At 42.7% G+C, this 24,409-nt stretch overlaps 4 protein-coding genes across 8 annotated transcripts in view; 2 read left to right on the forward strand and 2 right to left on the reverse strand.

Moving 5' to 3' along the window:
- Positions 1–7,142, forward strand: part of LOC122395869 (mitogen-activated protein kinase-binding protein 1) — a 63,935-nt gene extending 56,793 nt beyond the window's left edge. The window contains exons 19-24 of one of the 2 annotated variants that reach the window (XM_043393777.1): positions 1,916–2,064; positions 2,125–2,326; positions 2,858–2,984; positions 3,062–3,258; positions 3,436–3,456; positions 4,119–4,900. In XM_043393777.1, coding sequence (XP_043249712.1) covers positions 1,916–2,064; positions 2,125–2,326; positions 2,858–2,984; positions 3,062–3,258; positions 3,436–3,456; positions 4,119–4,501 — 1,079 coding nt within the window. In that variant the 3' untranslated portion in view covers positions 4,502–4,900. Of the gene's footprint in view, positions 1–1,915; positions 2,065–2,124; positions 2,327–2,857; positions 2,985–3,061; positions 3,259–3,435; positions 3,457–4,118 lie in introns of both variants that reach the window. The other variant, XM_043393778.1, reaches the window with a different exon arrangement.
- A 171-nt stretch (positions 7,143–7,313) lies between these two features.
- Positions 7,314–12,283, reverse strand: LOC122395870 (glycogen [starch] synthase). Of its 2 annotated transcripts, none has more exons than XM_043393780.1 (12): positions 11,637–12,283; positions 10,724–10,882; positions 10,461–10,645; positions 9,810–10,006; positions 9,538–9,730; positions 9,188–9,450; positions 8,900–9,110; positions 8,682–8,818; positions 8,476–8,608; positions 8,018–8,404; positions 7,733–7,945; positions 7,314–7,651 (listed from the first exon to the last, which is right to left on the reverse strand). In XM_043393780.1, the coding sequence occupies exons 2-12, from the start codon at positions 10,860–10,862 to the stop codon at positions 7,619–7,621; spliced, it is 2,091 nt and encodes a 696-aa protein (XP_043249715.1). In that variant the 5' UTR covers positions 10,863–10,882; positions 11,637–12,283; the 3' UTR covers positions 7,314–7,618. The 2 variants fall into 2 exon arrangements, with proteins under 2 accessions (XP_043249715.1, XP_043249714.1); XM_043393779.1 differs by having other exon boundaries at positions 11,572–12,283.
- A 4,628-nt stretch (positions 12,284–16,911) lies between these two features.
- LOC122395778 (CCR4-NOT transcription complex subunit 9) lies at positions 16,912–19,069 on the forward strand. Its single transcript, XM_043393634.1, has 3 exons — positions 16,912–17,931; positions 17,991–18,385; positions 18,467–19,069. Exons 1-3 carry the CDS (start codon positions 17,605–17,607, stop codon positions 18,666–18,668), a joined length of 924 nt encoding a protein of 307 aa, XP_043249569.1. The 5' UTR covers positions 16,912–17,604; the 3' UTR covers positions 18,669–19,069.
- Positions 19,054–23,455, reverse strand: LOC122395777 (sodium-coupled monocarboxylate transporter 1-like). 3 transcript variants are annotated; one of them, XM_043393633.1, is made up of 13 exons: positions 22,993–23,455; positions 21,711–21,870; positions 21,576–21,641; positions 21,386–21,505; positions 21,124–21,278; positions 20,918–21,058; positions 20,744–20,852; positions 20,575–20,684; positions 20,251–20,434; positions 19,804–19,890; positions 19,519–19,700; positions 19,261–19,453; positions 19,054–19,195 (listed from the first exon to the last, which is right to left on the reverse strand). In XM_043393633.1, the coding sequence occupies exons 1-13, from the start codon at positions 23,193–23,195 to the stop codon at positions 19,103–19,105; spliced, it is 1,803 nt and encodes a 600-aa protein (XP_043249568.1). In that variant the 5' UTR covers positions 23,196–23,455; the 3' UTR covers positions 19,054–19,102. The 3 variants fall into 3 exon arrangements, with proteins under 3 accessions (XP_043249568.1, XP_043249567.1, XP_043249566.1); XM_043393632.1 differs by having other exon boundaries at positions 20,918–21,278; positions 21,386–21,641; XM_043393631.1 differs by having other exon boundaries at positions 21,124–21,641.
- Between the last annotated feature and the right edge of the window lie 954 nt (positions 23,456–24,409).

A 24,409-nucleotide genomic window follows, 5' to 3' on the forward strand; every position in this document is an offset into this window, starting at 1 on the left:
GTGTTTTATTTGAAATTTATTGGAATATCTGTTTGTTGTATTTTGTAATTTTGAAAAAATGTCGAATGGGACTTGATGAAGGAGGTCCTGAGATAAAAATTGATGTCGAAGTGCAAAGATGTAGGAGTGCAAAGGGTTAACGCGTGTATTTTAAATAGGAGTTCATGTACGTGACTGAAAGTTTTGATTTTGTATATACGTAGGTGTACGACACTTCTCTAGCAGCTCGGTTCACAAAAAACACAGATATCTTCGTTTATGTTTTCTCCTGTATGCGAATGTATTGCCATGTATAGTTATCGATAAGGTACTATTGTATATTTATTACTGTTCGTTCGCCCGCAACGTTTTATGTTATGGATCGTTTTCGTTTCGAGACGGCAGCAACCATTGTACTTTTCAGTTTCCAACGTTTTCATAAAGATACCAGCGTATAGCTTTATGAATATTTTTTAGTATTATTTTTTATGTTCAGCATGACGCGCGGCTCGACACAGCATGTTTTATCCTTTCGATGTAAAACCATCCTGGCTTCCTTCCTCGACCGTTTTAACATTACATTTTGTTGACGAAATTTTTGGTGGAAGTTGATCAAATTTACTTTAGAGAATGATCAAGAAACTGATTCATTTGTAACTTGATCGACTCCGCCTCAAATTTATAATTTATAATTTCACTTCTCCATTCTCCTTAACACTTGATACTTTTATTTAATTGTCAATGAATGTGCAGCAATCAGCGATGACCCAAAAATTGTCAAGAAATTTAGAACCTTCGAGTTTCAAATTAAAGTTTAATTATTACCATTATGTTGTTTGAAACATTGCTGCACAGTATGAGTAAGTATCTGTAGTCGCTTTTATCCGGATACAGCTCTAATCTGGCGGCTTTGTAAACCATACCTTAATTTATTATTCTACATACCTATATTGCTTCCGCAATATGCATGAATAAAAAAGGAAAGCCCACTTCGTTCTTATGCTATCAAAAGCTTTACAAACTGTGAATCGCAATATGTAAACAATTCGTACAATGCCTCGATTTCCATTCGCAAAGAAAGTGCATTATCTTGGTCCATCGACTTGACTGAATAATTTTGATTAAATCGATGACTCTAAGGTCTTGCACTTCCCTTGCGTTTCATTTTGAAAATAGGTCTAGTATAATGTAAAGAATGGGAGGTAAGTTTATGACAAAGTAAAACCGGTTAAGATTACAACAAAATACAAAAAAAAAAAACCCACTTAATGCGAAAGAACAGTAGCTTAGTGCATGTGTGTGCGTGTTGTTGTCGACAGTTGGCAGTAGTGGGGGGCGAATCTCGTCAAAAGTTTTTGACAGCGAAGAAGAGGGGGGTGGCATGCGACGTGCCTGCTCGCTGAGTGATCTTTCCGTCAGCCCGCCAAATAGGTTACTGCATGGCCCGATACAAGGTACCCTTTCATTCTGCGTCACGTTTCTCAAGGTCATTCCAACACTAAAATACAAATCGTCGACAAACCTCTACATTTATCGATCTCAAATACAAACCTAAAACAAGCTCTCTCACTAATCAATAAAATCACCAAACTTCCGATCTGTCGCGTAGAATGTTTGTTTTGGAACGACTCTCGACTAGCGTAGTATCTGTAATCGTTAAAAAATTCAATATTTTGAGTGTCTTTCGATGCATCAATGACATTTTTAATCAAACGAATAATATAATCAAAACGGAAGTTTATATCCGGTCATTGATAGTCTTAAGACGTTCAAGATATCGGAACAGTTACTATACATATATATATATATATATTAGAACGAACGTTTATTATTTTGTACGCATCAGTTATAACATACTCTCGTAGAAATTAAATTTATTCGTGAACGTAGTCGAAAGTTTTGGCGTGTTGGAATGTTTGCTAACGATGGTGAATAGTTTCAGGAAAAGTAGGTAACAAGAACGCGAACGCGTCGACGAGAAGCGGTCTGGGAAGCGCGAATAGCGGAAATCAGTCGCGGCACGCATCGACGAAGAATCATTCTTCTCATATGACCAGAAGCAGCAGCGTCGGCGTTTTAAATCAGGTACGATTTGTCGCGAAACGATCGAAAGTTTTCCGTTTCATCGACGACGATACATTGCAGAGCGATTCCGAGTCGGACGTGGGAGCGGGGAACGGAAGGGGTTGGAACAACCAGACCGGAAGCAACAGGATCAGTGGACTGATGAGACCGACGATCAGCTCGCAGAATAAGATCAATCATCAGATTAAAACGAACTCCTCCTCGAACAGCAATTTGCCTTCGTTTCTGAGAAGGAGAGGCATGCAGGGAGCGTACTCGAGTGGTAATTAATCCTTTCTGCTCAAAGATATTCGCTCTACCATGTTTGAGCCGTTTGTTTTTAAAGTGGCGTAAGTCAAATCGAGATATTGAAGGGTTTGCGTTGGATTAAATTTAAAAATATGGGTAACAGATTGTAGAATAATGTTTTTGGGTTTCTAAGGGTGTCGAATTTATCATCCTAATTAGCATAATTATTTAAGAAATAATATGTTTTTGATGGCTATGATTGGACTTACGCCGCTTCCAAAATCAGTGAAATTTTCAATTCTTAAGAAAGTACATGTCCATGGGAAAACTAAATTTCCCTTGAAATAAAAATAAATACACTTTTGTGTTATAAAATCAAACAAAATATTCAACTTTTATTCTCTGTTAAATAATTTTTACATTCAAATTGATATTGTTTCGTTAATTGTTATTCAGTCTTCTCCAGTTTGTGTATGTGGGAGGGATTTAAAATAACTATGGTGTGCAGGTGGTATGTAGTCATATTGTAAAAAATTACAAAAATTTCTCTGGTTAACGTTTCCAGTGAATCTAAGTCAAGTGGGCAACCAAGAAGATTCGAGTTCGGAGGACACGTCCTCGAACGGAAACAGTGGAAAGCCAGCGCTTCCGCCCAGGCCTCGAAGCATCAGTATCGACCATTCTGCCGCAAAGTAAATCGCAAAATTTCGATTATTTCGGCTCATTTCAACTTATTTCATATATTTCATATTTCATACTTTCTTTGAAGCTTGAGCCTGCCCGGTACAACGGTGAGGAGGTCATGTTCAACGACAATAATCGCGAACGGTCGTAGCGGAAGCGGCGCGATCGGGCAAACCACAAACAGCAGGATATCTGCATCTAATCGGAATCAATTGGATCCCAGCCCTCAAGAGCTACCAGTCAAAGATACTGATCGTGCCATCGATGTAGCTAGTGCCGAGTGTAACTATCATTTATCGTTTCTCTTACAGTTTTCATTTCTTTCATGATCACCTTGTATCGTGTTTCTCGAAGTGTATGCATGCAAGATTGCAAGGAACAATTACTTGCTAATTGTTTCTTTATTATCAGACGATTTACGTAAAGTATCGTTGTCTAATGAAGATTTTACTCTTACAGTAGGCACGGATAAAACTTTAGGTAAACTAAAGACACCTATTGAGAATGCTGTCCTGTGAAAGTATAAACATGTCTTTGAGTATAATAAAAAATTTGTAAGTGATCATGCTATGACAAAACGACCATTCGAAACAGAATCGTTTAACGAGTTTAGTACAGGCTAGGATCTAGTCTGCAAAACGCTGTACATAAAACACGCTACACGTCGCATTCGAAGGGGGCCGCATAGATGGCGCTGTCAGCACCCGGAACGTACAAAACATCGACCGATCTTTTACCATCGATTTGTAGATAATGTACATATCCGCGTGTTGCGGTGTCGCGTCGGCCATGATGGAAATCACGTACTTTGAATCATCGCATATATACCTTGGAGATTATACTAGTTTCCCTCCATCGTTAGGACATTACCCGAGTCTCTAGATTTTCGATCACAATAGCATGGTCTCATTACGGATTTTAGAGTGAATAAAAACCCTGCACGCTGCACGATTTCATCCATCCTCTCCCCTACATCCGGGCGAAGCGGTTGCTACGTTTCCGTTGAAATCTTGTAGCGTCTGCTTGCGTTTAATCACGACAGAGTCGATCGTTCCGATCGTTTTAACGCGAGAACCTTACCGTGATCGACGAACGCGTCAGTTTAATAAAGAACACATCTTGAACGCATCTCGTTTCCGTAGTGTCGACCCAGCTGTGCAACACAATTGCGGACGACTTGACGCGAACAGCGGACAACGTGGTGCAGCTGTACAAGCGTTTGACGATAGACAAGGAGGACGAGGGGGCGAGCATCGACAGGGACACGATGCTACGGGGCCTTCAGTCGTCCGTGAACGAGACGATGCGCACTTTACGGTTGGTGGTGGCCAGTGGTCAAAGCCAGAACGACGGGTCGGCGGCGTCTAGCGAGACCGTAGTGGTGAACGAGGCGACCGCCACGTTCCAAGAGCTGCTCGCCGGCCAGGATCAGGGTAAGGTGGTCAACATGATGCAACAGTATTCCGAGCTGTTGTTGACCATGATGCAACAGAGGATGGGGGGTACACAGTCTAGCCACACGTAAAATCCGTCCATCCACGAGGTTTCCGTCGGAGAAGGCAAAAACGATCAGGACGTCCAGCCGCCAACCATAAACTACACGCCTTTCCCGGTCTGCGTGTATCAACCTCGTTCCACGGAGACTCTGTATTCTCCGTTATTATATCGTGTCTCGAGATTTCGCGTTGTTTCCGGAACACGCAGAACCGGGAAAGGGTAAAGTGTGAATTTTAGCTGGGAAAATGTTAGAGAAAGTCATCAACAATTCGAAGAAAAGATATCGGTATCGAGACTTTGAAATTTCAAACGAACCAAACGTTTAACAAATCATTCAGGGTTCGATCGGGACTTTACGATTGGATAGATTTTGAGGAACATTAGGAAATCGAATGTCCGATGTTTACGTGTACTGGGACGATGTCTTTAGCCAAAGTTAGTGAATATTTATCAGCAATTTCGTGCAATGGTCCACGAGGTACACACGGGAATTAAAACGGGCCAAATTGAGAACTGATTCAAAATCTCTGCCTCTGGAAAGATAAAAGAAAAAAAGAAAAAAAAAAATAAGATGAAAAATCGACTGCATGAAACACTCGTATCTTGAGGCCATACGCCGTGAAATGCCAATTAACTAAAGACTCTTAGATTAGTTTTCGGGACGAGTATGTAGTGTGTCTGTGTGTGCGTGTATGTATATATACATATGTATCCTGTGCGTGCATACCTATATATACATATACAGTATTTATCGACTATCGCGCGATATTATATCATAATATTAGTCTTCTTATAGTGTAACCAAAGGTTGTCTGTACCTACGGTCTAAAAGAAGCCAGCCTCCCTTCCTTCCTCGACGTTTAAACAAGCTTCGACGAGACTAATAATAACAAGTATGCAGTTAAGCGATGTAAACTTGCCAGTACGAACGAGATATAACATACGACTAATTAATTGACGCGTTTAGGTAAAATTAAAAAAAGGAGGAAAATATGGGGCTTGGTAGATACACAACCTGTGCGTCGGGGTTAGGGATCGAATGTGATTTTATATTTCGAAAATCAACGTGTAACGAAACTGTATTGTCTCCTACTAATTTTACTTGGCAGAAACACGCGATAGAATATAGAATTCCTGGTCGTTGAACTGAAAAAACTGTATCGATGAAGAAACAGGTGCGAGGAATTGATTTTTTGTCAAACGTATTGATTTGAAACCGAAGCGAACAGAAGAAAAGCCGTGCTGCATAGCAACTGCATATTTTGTCATAGGAATTACAAATATTTTTACACCGTAAATTAGACACACAAGTTCCCAAAGCGTCCGTAAAACTTTTCGTTGTGTCGTCGCGCGAGATGGGTTCGAAAAGCCGAACGCTTCGAGTTTTTTCAAGTGTTCTCGAAGGAAGGAACCGGGTAGAGGAATCAAAGTATTACGAACACGTATTATTATTAACGAATTTTTTTTTTTTAACGTTCTCTTTGTTTAAATATTCGTAGTTACTTTCTATTCGTCCGCTCTTGTAAAGTTATTTCCGATTGTATGTAATGTATAAAACGTGCCATTTAGGTTTATAACGATCGATCGTCGTTCAAGTGTACTCTCTACGCGAGACATCTTCATTGCGTCTTTATCATTGATCTTTGTCGATAAACTTGGAGCGTATCTTTAGTCTCTTATTCGCGCGAATTTCGATATCGTGGTTGTGTTTCGCGTCGATCATGCAATTTTTAGAATTGTATTGGGGTGGAGCAGCTCGACTCGATAGTGCTTCCCCCTATTTTTTCTTTACGTTTTCGTTTCACTTCCCTCATCGTGTAAATCTCTATCGCGACAAATTTGTTCACGGAGGTGACTAAATTCTTGAATGATACGGATCAATACCTTCGCCGCTCACCTCTTTCTCCTTTTCTCTCAACAGCGATTAAAAGCATCTGTTATTGTATGTAGCATTACAATACTCGGTTACTATATTTCTGAAAACCGTGTTTCACAAAATCGAGGCCGAACCTTGACTTCGACGGTAAAGGTGTTGATCGCGTTTAATATATCATCCCATACTTAAATGACTGGAGTACAAATTGTATTCCACGTCGGCATTTTTCGCAATATTTCGTCAACGTTAGCATGTAAAATCGCGTAAGCGACGACGGATGTAAAAGGAGAGAAAAAACAAATATCGAATCTCGTCTCATACATCTCCTTGTATTCACCTAAGCTTCGCGTGGTAATGTACCATTCCAAAATTTCACTCTTCTCTTTCTCCTCTCAGTGTAATAATCATCAAAGACATTATCAAGATACTTTTAACCGGGTCGCGAAGATTATTAGTGGCTTTGTATATTGTTGTACTTGTTATACCAAGACATATTGTTATGTAATGTGTTAATCGTTTACTTAATCGTTGTATATATTAATTCTGAATTTCGCAGGAAGCAAAAAACAGTTTTGGTAATCGTGAACGCCAAAATGTAATAATTTCGCCCGTAAGAGAATTGTAACTTTTTAGCACTTTGTTTTTGTATATTATGTTAACGATTAATAATATAATAATTCTTACAAACTGGAAGGACACCGATGGGGATTATTTATGCGTTGGAAACTCGATCGATAAATAACCAATTCCGTATACATACGTACAAACAGTTTTATATTCAGAAAAAAAACAACGCACGAACGACATTAAATCGATGACTAAAAAATGTTACGAAACTTTTATTCGCATGCTAATTCTCACAAAAATATAATCGTGTCTATACAATAGGAACACATTCCACTCACTACATATTTGTATATGCATAACATGAAATATAGTTTTCAAAATTTAACAATATCATTTTTATATATGGAACATTATGCGGGAGTTCGATCGGAGGAAGACTGTTGTTTTCAATGATTTTGCGTGTCGTATAAATACTGTTCTATATATATTATATTACGCTATTGCCTCGTCGTGTTTGAGCTTTGCGTGTGAATGCATGGTACAGAAGTATAACTGAGAGTAATATGATGGTGCAACTGAAAATAATGAAAGAACGTGATGAACCACACAGGCAACAAATTCTCGTATTACCGTCTTAAAAGTATTCCTCGAGTGTACGTAAATTATTCATCACATTCTACTGTCCCCAATATTGTTAGTCTTTTATCTGCCGTTTGGTTGGCGCAATTCTTGTAGCTGTAACAAAAAGAAAAATAAGAATTTTCAATTTTATTATTTCTATGTTTAAATTGAGATGTAAACGAGGATTGTGCCAACCTCTTTTTCTTCGTCAACTTCGTCTTCGTCCTCGTCTTCATCGTCAGAACCGTGAACCGAAGCAGCGGGTGTAGTATGTCGCGAAGAAGAGGGCGATGGTGGCTCGCTGATAGGTCTCGGATAACTGAAACGTCCCACGCCACCCTCGGCGTACTCCGACACTAATTCTGGATAGACTTTCATCAAAGCCTTTATTCTCGCTTGGCGGTAATACTGTGAACATTCGTTTGCTCGATAAATAGCTGATGAAAACGATAAAAGTGCGTGAAAGATCGGTACACTTACGATTCCAAGATTTCTCCAGTCGAGAAGATCGCTGAGACGTTCCGTGCGATTTCTTTGAATGATACGCTGTCGACGGCTGAGTCGCGCAAAATCGAACATGTATTGAGCAAGTTGCTGGATGGTATTTTCCAGGCCGATGAATCGCCTGTCTACGATATAGATACCATAACTCATTGGGTCTGCTATGTGCTCTTGCATGAAGCAACCAAACCCAGACAGATTCGTAGTGATACTAGGAATGCCCATAACAGTACATTCAGCGGGGGTGTAGCCCCAGGGTTCGTAATAAGACGGGAACACGCCCAAGTGGCATCCCCTGACAAACTCTTCGTAGTCTAGGCCAAACAGTGGGTTTGTCGATGACAGGAATTCTGGATGGAACACTATCTAAGATTAGAAACAAACGTGTAGTATCAATCATTTGTCATCTTGTCGACTGTACAGGGTTTTGAGGTTACCTTTACTCGATCGTTAACAGTATTGAAGAGATTGCATCTCCTGATAGAAGTCAGTACCGGATCGTTCCAATCGTCCACTACATTGTGGGTGGTGACTGGCGGTAAACCGTTCCTTTGCAAAGCATACAAACACCTGCGACAAAGAAACATTAGAACCAATCGATTCCTAATCGATACCAACGACGAGTAATAATCCCAGGCGCTACCGTTTAATTTTTATAGTGTCATCCTTTTGTAGAAGATCTTGTGCATCGGGCATACGACCGGATAGACACAATTCGTACATTCGTTTTCCAATCTTTTGTTGTATGTCGCTGATCGTGTCTCTCAACGATTTGGTGACCTTGAACGAGAGAACGAAATCAGGCATAAAAAGTAAACTACCCATTTCTTTCGGATTTAAGAAACATGTCGTTCAACTTACAGCATGACCACGTAATGACTCTACGTTAAAATTATTGGTTCGCGCTGGAAAAATAAGGAAAGCAACTACAGTCATGTCGGGCCTAGACGTCCTCAAATAATGATTTAATCTGGCCAATGCTTCGATAAAGATGTCTGCGCCCTTGTTCCCGAACTCGTAACGTCCAGCAATGAAGAAGTACAATGTCTTATCCAGATCAAAATCATAATGACTGCACACAGGACATACGTAAAGAGATTTAATGTAAAATAAAAGCAACGTTAGATCGTAATTAATGGTGGTACGAACCCGTAAAAGTGACCTCTGACAAACTCGTGTATTTTCTCTTTGCTAACGGCGTGTAAATTTTGGAACTCGTGCAACGCTGCGAATTTCTTTACATTGAGCCCGTTCGGTGTGATTATGTCCGGTTTTCGTTTCAGTAAATGTTCAGCCTCGAAGCCGGTTATGTCCGAAACGGTTGTGAACACGTGCGCTAAATGAGAGGCTGCACGTTCCATACAATATCTGTGATAAATTTGCCGCTTCCCTGCCTCCTCGTCGACATTGAACTACACAAATACAATCAAACTCCACACTCTTTTTGGATAGTACTGAGCCAGTAGAAATTGAACTTTAAAGGCATCGAGATACGTTACCTTATCCAAATTATTATAAAAATCAGTCTTTCCTGCGCAAAGATATCTTCCAAGCAGAGTGGCGTGGGTGGTGAAAACCGTGGCAACGTCCACGTGCCTAGTTCTTAAAGCTATTATCCCAACGCCTGCTTGCCATTCGTGACAGTGGACGACCACGCGGGGAGGAACGTCGGAATATCCTTCGGCAGCTTTTCTTCAATTAAAAATTTCACGTCTCGTGAACGATCGATCGGATATAAAGAACATTGTATTCTGCGGTGCACGAAGTTTACCTGAACTCGGAAATAAATTGGCAAACGAGGTAGCCCAGGATAACTGCGTCGTTCGCCTCTATGTCCAGGTGAGGAATACCAAGGTGGCAAGTGTTCCATAATTCCTGTTTGTATTCGTCCAACTTCCATGCGGCGCTTCCAATATCGAAGAGTATTATTTGTGGATTTCCGTCCACTAGCCATGTTCCTGTTACCACCTTAATAAGAGCTTTTATTTTACAACATAAATTCTATTCGTTTTCGTTCATCGTTGATTTTGCAGAGTTGGATAAAACAAAGAGTCACTGTGCAGGGTGTTTCACGTTTAAAATAAATTCTTTCTCTGGAAGTAAGTTGCCTTATAAACTATTACACAAGTTTATTCATTCTATAGTCCTATGACCCTAACTCGATGCTAGCCCATTTGAATCCGAAACACCCTGTACAGTTTGCCTGTAGGGACGATTGTCATTGAATTAATTTTGGCCTTCCACCTGGCCTATAGCCAAATTATTATTCTCGGTGTACGACGATCATATATAGCAACCATGAACTTACTCTCTGCAGAAACAACGAATGAGTTTCGAATAATCTATTTGCAGCCTATTACACGCTTCCTTCTATAGTTTCCTGTTCGTCTTGAATTTCGCGTATAACATTATCTAGGCTTACTTTAAATCCCTGATCGCGTAGAACTTGAACACCTAAATGCAACGGACTGTTACGTGGGAAATCTGCTTCCTCGACTTCTGTACGAGCTGAAATTTCTTTGTACGGACCAATGAGACAATACTGGTCTCCCATTTCCTCCGTGGAAACATAAGCTTTGGATCTTATTACAGTGTATATACCACCAACTGAAACCAGCAAGATTAAAATAGTCGTAATAAATTTTTCTTCTTTGAAACCGCCGTTGCTCTTGGATCTTTTTATACCTTTGTTCGCAGCCTCCCATGCAACTTCAAAATTCCATCTGTTCTCGTGTTGCGCAGTGTAACCACGATCCATAAACTCGAGCAAATCATTACTGCTATCTACACGGTAAAATCTTCTAGATGCGCGTTCCCTTGACATTTTGCTGGCTCGTTTTCAATCTATATCAGAGCAGTGTAAATTTAAATGTGCAAATATTTACATATCGATATGCTACGGTATCTTGGAAAGTAAAAAACACACGATAGTATCTTCACAATTTTATATAAACGAAATACCGAGTCCTATTAGTGAGTGGATGAAAAAAATAATTTGCTACCAATGTTCTCTACATAAATATTTATTGACAATAATTTTAAAACAACGATTATCGGAACACCTGCAACAAATTCATAAATTTTGTCGAAACACTTGCGATATCGTGACAGAAAATCGACGCGAAAATAAATAGAACTCGAATAAAAAGATACATCTACTGTAAATGTGGTTTAAAAGACGGAAGTTTCCCTTCTACCCACGAGTAACATCGGAGTCGATTCACTGTTCGGTCACTTGAAAATCGTGGAAAGAAGAAAACACTCGAACAGCCGGCTGCAAGTAGAACTTGATCAAGAGGATTTTGTCGCTCCTTTAAATCGTGTCGTTTCTCGATCAAGATCAAGATCAAGTTCGGTCCCAATCGCAATTCGGTGGGTGCTGATTTTCCGACAGAAAATCGTCGTGCTCGAAAGGAGCACGTTGCGTCCACAAGTTTATCAAAGGTCAATGACCAAGTATTGCCACTTTAATGGGGGATTGGAATATACGAGCACGACGACGAGGAACGAAAAAAAAACCGTGAAAACTTACTTCGTGATGCTCGACGAAATTACGGAACGAGCAGTGATTTATCCGACACGGAGGGTACACGCGTACTTTTGCTCGAAATAGCGTTTCGCGGCGTTAAAGTGTAGAGACGAGGAGCAAGTGGGTGGGCAGTCCGTGCAAGTTCCACGGCCAAGCTCACGTGAAGGTCACCACAAACTACGAAAGGTCACAGGGCTTGACGGGACCTCGAGTCCGGCTTCTCGTGGCTACTTTGAACCCGACGGGCGACGGATCTTGGTCAGTTCGTTGATAAACGCATTGCTTCGATTTATTTCGCAACTACAGATGGCACGAGATATGTCGCCCCTGCTACCAGACAGCTTCTCTCTCAACCTCTTCGACTTTGCTTCCGACAGACACATCGCGACGCCATGGTCTTCTAATTTTCGGTCGAATAAAAATGTTCTTCGTCCAGAAAGTGCTTTGATCGTGATCACGATACTGTATCGATCACTCTGACGTTAATAGCTTTCGCGTTCGTTGAGAAATAAACACTCAGAATTGGCGGAACACCATGCTCGACCGCATAGTTAGGAAATTGGCGGGAAAAGAGTCTTAGGTTGAGGATTGGGACGAAATCGTGTGAAATGATACTTTCAGAACATTTCGAGTGATATTTTATGATGGACTTTTCGGTGTTAGACATTGATACGCTTCCTAAGTATTTATCAGTTCGATCATTGACGCGATTTATTAGTTTTGGCAACCGGAGAACCGTGTGCCCGGGCAACGCGACGTTTATTCTTACGTGTAAGAGGAAATGCAAAGCACGTATTACATATATATAGCCGATGAGCTTCTAAATATCTTTCGAGTATCATTAGGAGTACAGCAACGAGGGTTTAAATGAAGAAATAAGTGCAGCTGCATGTGATCGATATTTATAAGCATTACGACGATTTCAATTTACGACTTTCGTCCAAATTTGTCGCTATATGGTGAACTAACGTAGAGATCATTACTGGTATGAACTTGGAAAATTAATACAGTCCTTCAGGATGTATTATGATTTATTGTAACATGAAAATTATTCGAACGATGGATCGTTGCTAAGCTAATTCGATTGTTGGATAACATTTCGATCGCTTAAGTTCCATAGTTACCGATAAGACATCAATTTTTTAGTTTAACGTGTATAGAGAGGTTAGATTACGTTTAACCAAGAGTTTCCCTTCTATGTGTTATACGTATAAACCAGACGTAGTCCCGGGTGCACCGGGGACACCTCGTTTCACTTTCTTACCTATGCCAGATCGCGCATGCGTGAGCTCTTAGTTTCGGAGAGTCGAGAAAGGCACTCTGACACATGCCCATCTTTCTCGATTGTTCGAAGCTGGCCAAAGTAATTTCTGCTGTCCTCCGTCTCCTATGCTGGTCTATGCTGGTCTCTACATGCCTCCACTGGTGTCTAACTTGAGTTCGCGGGTCGTAAAACTGTTTTACCCAGTTATACACCTTTTAACCTGTAGCAGTGTAGCGGCCATTGTATTAGCCACTTCGCCCTTGCCAGGGTATGAATGGGAATGGAATGTTAGGATAGTTTTAAGCTTTCCATTTCTCGATTTTCCCACGGTCTCGTGCAAGTCTGATCGTCTTGTTAAACACTTGGCGTGCCCCTTGATTTTCATTACTCCCTTTCACCGTAGCTAAACTCTCCCTACGCTAAGTATTTTCTAGTTTCGTTTTACCGTCTTTCCGTCTTTCTGTCCTGTCTCCTTTTCTCTCCCTTCACTATTAGGTTAAGGAAAGACACTCGGTCTTGTTAAAGACTTCGTTACGTTCAGTCTGTGATACGCGTTCAAGGCCAGTCGGTTAACGATGGCATTGTCATAGGCTCAGTTCGTTTTAGACGTGTTCTAGCCGAGTCCCTGTTAGAGACGCGTTACGACCAGTCGGGTAAAGACGTCGTAACATCATTGTAACTTTAACATACGTGTGGCTACACCTCCACACTCGCGAATATACTGCGTAATAATCGTGGGGTAGATCGTGGGCTTGTTATTTGACCCCCTGTCCCCTCAGTAGTAATAAGGTACAAAGTACGAGGTACTAGGTATGACTACATGTACTTTGGAATTTTCCTACAGGTCTGCGCTGGCCTCTGCCGACCGCTGCTGGCCACTCTTGATACTTCCGACAACGTATGACGATTGCAACTTGCTACTGCCAGCCTCTCTCAGCCTCTGCTGGCCTCTGCTGACCACCGCTTATATTTCTGACAACGCATAACGATTACCACTGACTCCTGCCTACCTCTGCTTGCCTCTGCTAGCCTCTGCTGACCACTCCTGATACTTCCAACAACGTATGACGACTGCAACTTGCTACTGCTTGCCCCTGCTGGCCCCTGCTTGCCCCTACTGACCCCTGCTGGCCCCTACTGACCCCTGCTGACCACTCCTTATACTTTCGACAACGTATGACGATTGCAACTTGCTACTGCCAGCCTCTCCCAGCCTCTGCTGGCCTCTGCTGACCACCGCTTATATTTCTGACAACGCATAACGATTACCACTGACTCCTGCCTACCTCTGCTGGACTCTGCTGACCACTCCTGATACTTCCAACAACGTATGACGATTGCAACTTGCTACTGCTTGCCCCTGCTGGCCCCTGCTTGCCACTGATGGTCTCCGCTGGCTTCTGCTGGCCTCCGCTAGCCTCTGCTGACCACCCCTGATACTTCTGACAACGTATACCTATTACTACTTGTCTCTGCATGCCTCTGCATCCCTCTGCATCCCTCTGCATCCCTCTGCTGGCCTCTGTTGGCCCTGCCGACCACGGCTGACCACTGCTGACCCTTGTTATCAACTTCTAACATGATGTATAAGTATTCGAACCTTGTATAATGTAAATCTATGACAATAAATGATATAATTTAACAGAATTCTATTTGTTCTCATCATTTTTACCTTTCTTTTCCTCTCCAAATCATTCCCTTAGTTTTAAGAGACCGTTTCCCGGTTAAAATTGGATTCCCAAAGTGTCCAGCTCTCGTACTTGCTGCCAAAATCAAAAATTTAAAAGTCCTGAAACAGTTTGAAAGTCCTGAAACAGCTGGAAAACCCTGAAACGACTTAATTTTGGAACCTCCGAAAAATTGGAAAGTCCTGAAACATCCTGAAAACCCTGAAACGACTTAATTTTGGAAATCCCGAAAAATTGGAAAGTCCTGAAACAGCTGGAAAGTCCTGAAACAGCTGGAAACCCCTGAAACGACTTAATTTTGGAACCTCCGAAAAATTGGAAAGTCCTGAAACATCCTGAAACCCCTGAAACGACTTAATTTTAGAAATCCCGAAAAATTGGAAAGCCCTGAAACACCTGGAAAGCCCTGAAACATCCTGAAACCCCTGAAACGACTTAATTTTGGAACCTCCGAAAAATTGGAAAGTCCTGAAACATCCTGAAACCCCTGAAACGACTTAATTTTGGAAATCCCGAAAAATTGGAAAGTCCTGAAACGCCTGGAAAGTCCTGAAACAGCTGGAAAACCCTGAAACGACTTAATTTTGGAAATCCGAAAAATTGGAAAGTCCTGAAACAATTGGAAAGTCCTGAAACAGCTGGAAAAGCCTGAAACAGCTGGGAAGTCTTGGAATTTCTTGAAAATTTCTTGGAAACTCTGAATTTTTAGCAAAGTTCTGATTTGAAGGACTTCCGAGGTGTTTTAAGACTTCTTAGTGGGTTCAGGGAAACCAAGGAGTTTCAGGGAGTCTTATAACTAAGAGGAAAGGAAAGAAAGGTATAAGATGATGAGAAGACATAGAATTCTTTGTAATTATATCATTTATTGCCATAGATTTACATTATACAATGTTTTAATACATATATATCATGGCGGAAGTTGTTAACAAGGGTCAGCAGTGGTCAGCAGGGGTCAGTAGGGGTTAGGGGGGGTCAGTAGGGGTCAGTAGGGGACAGCAGAGGCTTGCAGAGGCAAGCAGAGACCAGCAGGGGCAAGCAGTGGCAAGTTGTAATCGTCACACGTTGTCGGAAGCATCGATGGTGGTCAGCAGTGGTCAGTAGGGGTTAGGGGGGGTCAGTAGGGGTCAGTAGGGGTCAGTAGGGGACAGCAGAGGCTTGCAGAGGCAAGCAGAGACCAGCAGGGGCAAGCAGTGGCAAGTTGTAATCGTCACACGTTGTCGGAAGCATCGATGGTGGTCAGCAGTGGTCAGTAGGGGTTAGGGGGGGTCAGTAGGGGTCAGTAGGGGACAGCAGAGGCTTGCAGAGGCAAGCAGAGACCAGCAGGGGCAAGCAGTAACATGTAGTAATCGTCACACGTTGTCGGAAGCATCGATGGTGGTCAGCAGTGGTCAGCAGAGGCCAGCGGAGGTTGGCAGAAGTCGGTCGTAATTGTTATACGGCGTCAGAAATATAAGAGGAGGTCAGGAGAGGCCAACAGAGGCTGGGAGAGGCTGGTAGTAACCAGTAGTAATCGTTACACGTTGTCGGAAGTATCAGGTGTGGTCAGCAGGGGTCAGCAGGGGCCAGCAGAGGCAGGCAGAAGCCCGCACATGTTGGGAGATGTTAGCAGAGGCCAGCAGTAGCCAGCAGTAATGGTTATACGTCGCCAGATATATCAGAAGTGATATCTGATATGATATACATATGTACGCTCGTATATAGGAATAATAAAAATAAATTTATTTCTTTTTAATAATACAAATATGATCAGGGGGTCTTAAAACGTGTGTTCCCGTAAGAAAAATTTGAGAAAATTTATTTCATTACAGTATCTTGCTTATGTTCGTCTACATACAAAGGTCGGAATATAAAAGATACTTGGGCAGTCGAGAGACTTGGAATCGTATGCCGTCGACGTGAGGTCGAATCTTAGTTGTTCAAGCGCGAGAAGGCAAATGAGCCTTCCTCTCTCGACTCCCATAAGACGGTACGAAATTACTTCGGGGAATCGAGAAAGGGGGCATGCGTCAGTTTGCCTTTCTCGACTTTTCGAAACTCCACGAGCTCACGTACGCGCGATTTGGCATAGATAGAGTAGTGCACCCGGTGCTCAATCTGACATCACTGACTTATACTAAAAACTCTTATAATATAGTAACATGGATCGTATGGCGTCAGGGGAAAGTCACTATATCAGTTCCTAAGCCTCGTTCCCAAGCTATCCCATATTTCTATCATAACTCTCGAACAAAGCTCTAAACAACACATGATTACATAACATATATTACTTATTTCAATACAAAGAATACACTGACAAAGTTTGGCCACTGAAATCTGAGATATTCTATAAACGAACTTTGTCTATTCCGTCTTATCGTAGCTCGTTGAAAACTATTGACTCGATGATTTTCCGGAAACCATATGCCTAGATCATTTAAAGCATTCTGTACAAAATAAGAGCAGGCTTCTGTAGCCCTAAAGTGATTCAATTTGTTAAGACAATAAGTTGTGAAACGATCGTGGTTCGACTAGTTTTAGGTTATAGTTTCGGTACTCGAATCGATGTCTCAGCTTCAACGGTCTAGTAGCCCCGTAATTAGAGGATGAAAGTTCCTAGATTAATAATGAAACAAAAATAATGACAAATTTTCCCCTCACCCTTCTACTGCTCGCGATCCCGCGCAAATCAGGGTCGTCCAAACTCTGTCACCGGCGGCATCAAGGGCACCCGCATCCCAGTCACCCAGTAAGCATCAAGGTTCAGCCAAAGCATTCTGCCGTGAAGAAACGAGGCCTGGCGAGACGGTAATATCGCAGGAAAAAGACAACGAGAAGCTCGTGCGTAAATAGCATAGATTTTGAAAGAAACACGAACCATTGCACGCGGTGTGAAACAATCGATTCGACGGAGCAATTATTCGAGCAGACTCGCAAGCTGGTACCTCGTCGTAAGAGCTCGCCGCATAACCTATAACCTATAAATTTGTTTTTGCTCGAAATCGGCGATTCGGACGATTAATCGAGAAGTCGGAACAGGGCCGGTCGGCCGGCCGACTGTTAAAGTCGAAAGGAAACAACGAACAGAGTTAAACGATTCCTCGTCGCGATGAGTTCGCAGCAAAGTCCGGCTGCGTTGCAGTCGACGGTGGATCGCGAGAAAGTGTACACCTGGATAATCGAATTATCGAACCCCGAGACGAGGGAGAACGCGTTGTTGGAGCTGAGCAAGAAACGCGAAGTGGTGCCCGATTTGGCGCCAATGCTTTGGCATTCGTTCGGTACGAGTGCGTCGTTGCTTCAGGAAATAATAAACATTTACCCGGCCATTAATCCAGCTACTCTCACTGCGTACCAGAGCAACCGAGTGTGCAACGCGTTGGCTCTATTACAATGCGTAGCAAGCCATCCGGAAACTAGATCTGCCTTTCTACAGGTAACGTAGTTAATCTCTGCAATTATTTATCGATGTACATCGATCGTGTATACTTTCAGGCTCACGTGCCCTTGTTCTTGTACCCGTTCCTGCATACGGTCAGCAAGACTCGCCCGTTCGAGTACCTGAGGCTAACCAGCCTGGGAGTGATAGGAGCGCTGGTGAAAACCGACGAACAAGAGGTGATAACGTTCCTGCTCACCACAGAGATCATTCCACTATGCCTGAGAATAATGGAGAGCGGTTCCGAGCTGAGCAAGACAGTAGCCACTTTCATATTGCAAAAGATTTTGCTGGATGACAGTGGTCTGTCGTACATATGCCAGACGTACGACAGATTCAGTCACGTGGCAATGATATTAGGGAAAATGGTACTGTCTTTGGCCAAGGATCCTTCCGCTAGACTATTGAAGCACGTGGTCAGGTGTTATCTACGATTGTCGGACAATCCACGGTATGGCTAAATCATACACACGTATTTCTAATGGTAGTATGACTGTTTGATCGATTTCATTTTGTTTTATATGTTCAATAGAGCGTTATTGGCGCTGAGGCAATGCTTGCCCGATCAACTCAGGGACAATACGTTCGCGACGTGCTTGCAAGAGGACGCGTCGACGAAGCACTGGTTGAATCAGCTGTTGAAGAACTTGGAAGCCGGACCGCAACCCGGACCACCTGCTCAGCCCGGTCAGCAAGATCCAAGAACGATCGGCATGTCGCCGCTCGCCTCTTAAGCTGCACGTTTTAAGGCCGCGAAGGATGGTGCCCAGCATATATCGAACACTCGTTGAGGATCAGGGTCGTGGGGCCACGGAAAAAGTACAGAAAGTGGCGCGTCTCGGTGAGACGAGGCGTCGGAGCCGCGCTGTAGGTGCTCGCGATCCTTGAAATTCCGTGGTTCAATCCGTGGTTTCTCAGGGACAGAGTGTGAGTGGGAGAAGGACAAAGACGTCTGCTGGATGGAACGAACGATCAACGAGAAACGTTTACGCAAAAACTGTGTTATCTATCTTCCTTTGATCTTTAGATTATATAATGTTCTCTTTCTGTTCGTTGCCCGAACGCGTTTACTCGAACGCGTTTTCTACGTATGCATGTGACGATCATGTAAGGGTTGGAATTTGAAAATACATATAATGGTTGGATGTTTTCAAACGACTGTGCGTATTCATTTCTCCCTTCCTTTCCTTCCCGCGCGCGATGCGACGAGTTCAGAGCCGTTCGAAGCGGTCGTTTCGATTTTGGCCAGCTGCATGGAGTCCTACGAACCGAGATAACACTCTCAGAAGTATTTCGTGAGATCGAGTTTTAAGATGGACGTCGTACCTGTCGATTCGTGGCCGAAAGTTTTGAACGTAGAAAACCGCGTACCATCGGAGTGTATAATTTCTCGTCGCCCGATTTGGGCACGTTCCCACCGGTGATCCAAGAGACGAGAACACCGAGGATAATCGCGGTTAGAAATCCGACCCACGTGTACCAGAGGTAGGACATTCTATATAGGAAAAAGAGTTGCTCGCTGGAAACGAGAAAGGGAACGTGTTAAAAAAAACAGGACGCGGTCGAGGGACTTGCGTTACTTACGACGTCGCATTTTCAGCGATTAGGGTAAGATTGTTGACGCGGTTTTTGAGCGCATCCGGACATCCGTCGATGGATATCGGCTTGACGGAATAGTTTATATCCCCCGTAGAGATTGCTGCTTGGGTACCAAACGAGATCCAGGCGACGAGGTTCAGACTGACCAGTCCACCCACCAGCGCCCCCTGTTGCGGTTCAAACAACCGACGAAAGATCGGAAGAGGAGCAGAGAACGAGATTGAACATACACGATGATTGATAAAGGCTAATGGACGCGACGTTTCTTACCGCGGAGTTTGCAAACGGAAAGAACATGCCTAGGGTGAACATTCCGAGCAAAGGTCCCGCTGTTATCCCTGATAAACTCCTGCAAGCCTGCCGTGACATAATAAAAATTGATCGAAACGAGCGTTGTTTCTTTTTCTCGACTTATTCTTAACACCAGATCGCCCGCGGAAGTCATTTCGACTGCTTTTTAATTTCAATTAGAGACAAAAGATTAAGCTAAAGTAGCACTTGTTAGTCGAATCCTTATGAAGTGATACTTGTTCCAACAAGTTGTTTATTTTATTTCTTTTGCGCCCTAAATTAATTTTAAACAAATTTCTTTCACGATGCAGTAATTTTGACTGCTTTTTGGCAATATATACTAAGTTTCAGTCCTTCTAGCGTTAAAGATAGAATCGATTGTACCTAATACACTCTGTACGCGGAGAAAAAAGGGGAAAGATTCACCTGTATGAGTCCAGTGAGTTTCTCGACGAGGAAAACAAGCCCTACGCAGATAGCACCGATCACGACCACGATCCCCTGCATCGTTCGACTGGCCGTTACTTCCGAGACGGGGTTGCGGAACCACGGTTTAATCATGTCCCCGTATATCACTCCGGACATAGAATTCAATCCCGTGGACATGGTACTGAAGGGAAAGAAAGGTAATGCGTTTGAATCTGTACGTGTGTAGAAAGGGGTTGGTGAAGAGCATACGAGAGAGCAACGCCTCTGGTGGCGATTACGAGAAGTAACGTCGCGCGAGTATAAAAAATACGACTAAATTACCTTAACGCGGCGCTGAACACACCCGCGACGAAGAGTCCTGGTAGCCCGGGGATCGATCCGGTCATCTCCATCACGAAATACGGCAGCAGTTGGTCCGGTTTCCTTATTCGCTGAAAGTGAACGCATCGATGGAAATCGATAGAGACGATCGAGGGTTTTATCGCGTTACCTTGGTGGTGACGGGATCGCAGTCGTAAAACGCCGCGAAAATGACGAGACCGGTGTAGCAACTCAACGAGACTATGATTATTATGCCGATGGTCATTATCACGATCGTTCTGAAAGGTAGGAGTAGAAAAGAGGTGTAGTATCCGCTGGAACCGAACGAGGGGAATCAACTTACGCGTTAGCCTTTTTGAGGTTAGGCATAGAGAGGCATCGTTGCACCATCGACTGATTCACCGAGCAATTTGCCAACCAATTCAAGTAGCCACCGACAGCCACTGTCCAGAACGTGTGTCGAGCTGTTGGGTCCGGGTTCATGCTATCGCGAAGGAAAGGAAATGGTGTGAAATGAAGCCAAAGGGTGAAGAGGAGTGGTTTTCTTACTTGAAGAATTCGATTCTCCCTGTGTCGCGATTTCTTTCCCAGACCCGTTCGATTCCACCTATACGCATCGTACCGAGTGTAGCGACGACCATCACGCCCCCGAACATCACGATCGTCTGGATAGCGTCCGTCCACACGACCGCCTTCAATCCGCCCTGTAAAATGCATCGTGTGTCGTCTGGCGCGCGAACGCCGAGCGCGAGGGGGATGTCTCGAGTGTATAGGGGCTCGGAAGATCGGCGTTTCTTCGCATTCCTCTCACCAAAGTAGTGTAGAATATGCAGACGGCACAGACCAACAGGGCCGTCGCGTGGAGGTTCATTCCTGTCACTTGATTGAACGCCAGCGCGGGGACGTATATCACCAGCGGTATATAGAGTAGCTGGAAAGCGAGAAACACACATGTGGGTGTTCGAGGCGTTGTTCGTTCGAGACGAGGCTTTTTTATTTACCATTTTTATCAAAAATATCACCGAGCCCGTCAATCGAACCGCGTTGTTGAACCTCAGATTTAAGTACTGAAACCGGGAAGAACGAGTAGAGAGGCAATTCCGTCGAAGATTAAAGTAAAGTGGACGCTGTGATACCTCGTAGGAAGAAGTGATCCCAAGACCGTAGAAGACGGGCAGATAGACGACGGCCATTGTTACGGGGACGCACAGATCGGCGAAGAGGATGCTCCAGTATTGCGTACCGTAGACGTACATTTCGGCGGGCAGACCGAGGATCGCTATTCCCGATATGTAGCTGAAAATCGAACCGAGGAAATTTCAACCCTCAACCCTTTGCGCACCGTGTGATTCGACATTTTTTTAAGTCCAAACCGAGGAGATATCGTACACTTGGAAATTAGAAAAATACAACAATGATGTAAATAAAATAGATATTTAATTGAATTTGTTTTGTTCCTTTATTTGTCTAAATTTGTTTAATTTGAAAATTAAAAAATACAACAATGATGTAAATAAAATAGATATTTAATTGAATTTGTTTAAATTTGTATAATTTTATAACTTTATAATTTTATAAATTTATAATTTTATAACTTTACAATTTTATAATTTTATAATATTATAATTTTATAATTATGGGGAATACCAAAAGGGGCCAGTCAAGAACAACGCGAAGAGCTTCTCTGCGAAAGAATCCACATTCGATGTTTATTCTCGATCGTCTCACTTTTACACTTTTCACCGCAATCCCACGTGTTTCCAAAAACCTGACTTCCTCTTCTCCCATGCGCGCGCAGGACCCTTTAGAAACTAGTCCCGAGGAAGTCAACTTCCTTACATTTGTTTAATTTGAAAATTAAAAGATACAACAATGATGTAAATAAAATAGATATTTAATTGAATTTGTTTGCTCCTCTATTTGTTTAAATTTGCCCAATTTGAAAATGATAAAATTCAACAATATTGTAAATGAAATAGATATTTAATTGAATTTGTTTGTTCCTTTATTTGTTTAAATTTGTTTAATTTGAAAATTAAAAAATACAACAACGATGTAAAAATAAAATAGATATTTAATTGAACTTGTTTGTTCCTTTATTTCTTTACATTTACCCTACTTTTTAGCTAACGTAAATTTCAAATAAAACACTTAAAATCGTTGGAAGCTGCTGGTACCAAAATTCAAATATAATTCGGAGTGCAAAGGGTCAAAGATTGATTTCCATTTACAGATTCGATAACCACCGACACTGAATAAAATAATTAATCGAGAGTTGAACTCCACTCAAGGGTTGAAAACCATAATTCGAACAAATACAAACATAACGAAACATAACAATTAATTTTCACGGAAGTAGAAGTCGCGACGCGCCGGAAGCGGATGCGTTACCCTCCATACTCGCGTCAGCTGGGTTACCTGGCAATCAGAGACATGCTTATGGGAAAGATGGACATCTTCTGCCCGCCCAATAAATATTCTCCAACCGCGTCGGTGGTTTTCCTCGACTTGTACGCCTGATAGACTCCGATCACAGTAGAGATTCCCAGCATCCCGGCGAACACAGCGAAATCGATCGGATCGAAGGATCGATGGGTGGCTGTGTCGTCAGCCCGATCCATAGTTCTCTCGTTTCTTTCGACGCGGTTTCGCGATTGTAACGAGGACTAGAAAGATATCCGCGTATCGCGAGCAAAGCAGTCGTCTCGGTCGAAAACGGTGCGTTTCTAAGCCGTGAAACCGTGGACGACCGCGACGATTAAACCGGACCGACTTGGGGAGGCGATTGAATAATTGGATATTTCGTAGTTATCGTTCCCACTCCGCTTCCTCGGCAGCTCGTCCTCGTTCTTCTCCTCCGTCCATCCGCCAGCGCGATCGCTCTGCCGTGATTTCCTAAAATCGAATCCTCCGCTCGAAAACACACTCTTTCGTGGACAGCCATTTAACGAAATTGCCTCTTTCCCTGCCTCTGTTTGCCCGTTCGGTCGCGTTTACTCGCCTATCGACTTCCTTTTACCCTTGTCCCAAGGCCTCCGTGAAATCATTTTACTCACTCACTTACTTATGATTCTCTATGTTATTCGAACGCCTAAGATACCCTTCACTGCGATACCAAGTCTTTCTTCACTATATAGCAATTGTTTTATACGCGTTTCATTCGGTATCTCACTCTATACATATAGTCGATAAGCTGACTTCATCAAAGACGACAAGATACCACTGCAATTGGGTTCATATGAGGCCTCAAAATTATCAATTTTTTTCCCCCACTTCATATTTAAGAATGTACTGTTAAATTTTGAGAGATAAATAGCGATTGTTTTATGAAGCGTTTCATTCGGTATCTGACTCTATATAGTCGATAAGCTGACTTCATCAATGGCGACACGATACCATTGTAATTGGACTGCGTTTTATTTAACACTTTGACTGCCACGTGACCCATATGTGGGTTACAGAACTTTAAACAGTGAAACTAAAACAATTAATTTTCAAGTTAAAATGTCAAAGAAAATCATTAATTTTATTAATAAAAATGTGAATTTGCATAAAGATCCGCAGTCTAATCATTTATTGTATTCCTTCCCTGAATCACCATCACTATTAAAAATTTTATCTTTGAACGGTGGAATTACGGAAACTGGACCAAGCAAATAAGCAAAAAGGACGTGTTTTCGATCGACGACGGGTCCCTAAAATCGATTAATCGATCCGCGACGATGGCGGTTACGCTTCAGCGAGGTTTGTTTACGCGGATCGATTTCCACGCGTGGAAAGTAAAATCGGCCGCTCCCTCGAGGGATCCTCGAAGGGCTACGGGTCGTTGGTCAGT

Source organism: Colletes gigas, unplaced genomic scaffold (assembly GCF_013123115.1).
Source record: "Colletes gigas isolate AHSC1104 unplaced genomic scaffold, ASM1312311v1 Colletes_gigas_Sc00006, whole genome shotgun sequence".
NCBI lineage: Eukaryota > Metazoa > Arthropoda > Insecta > Hymenoptera > Colletidae > Colletes > Colletes gigas.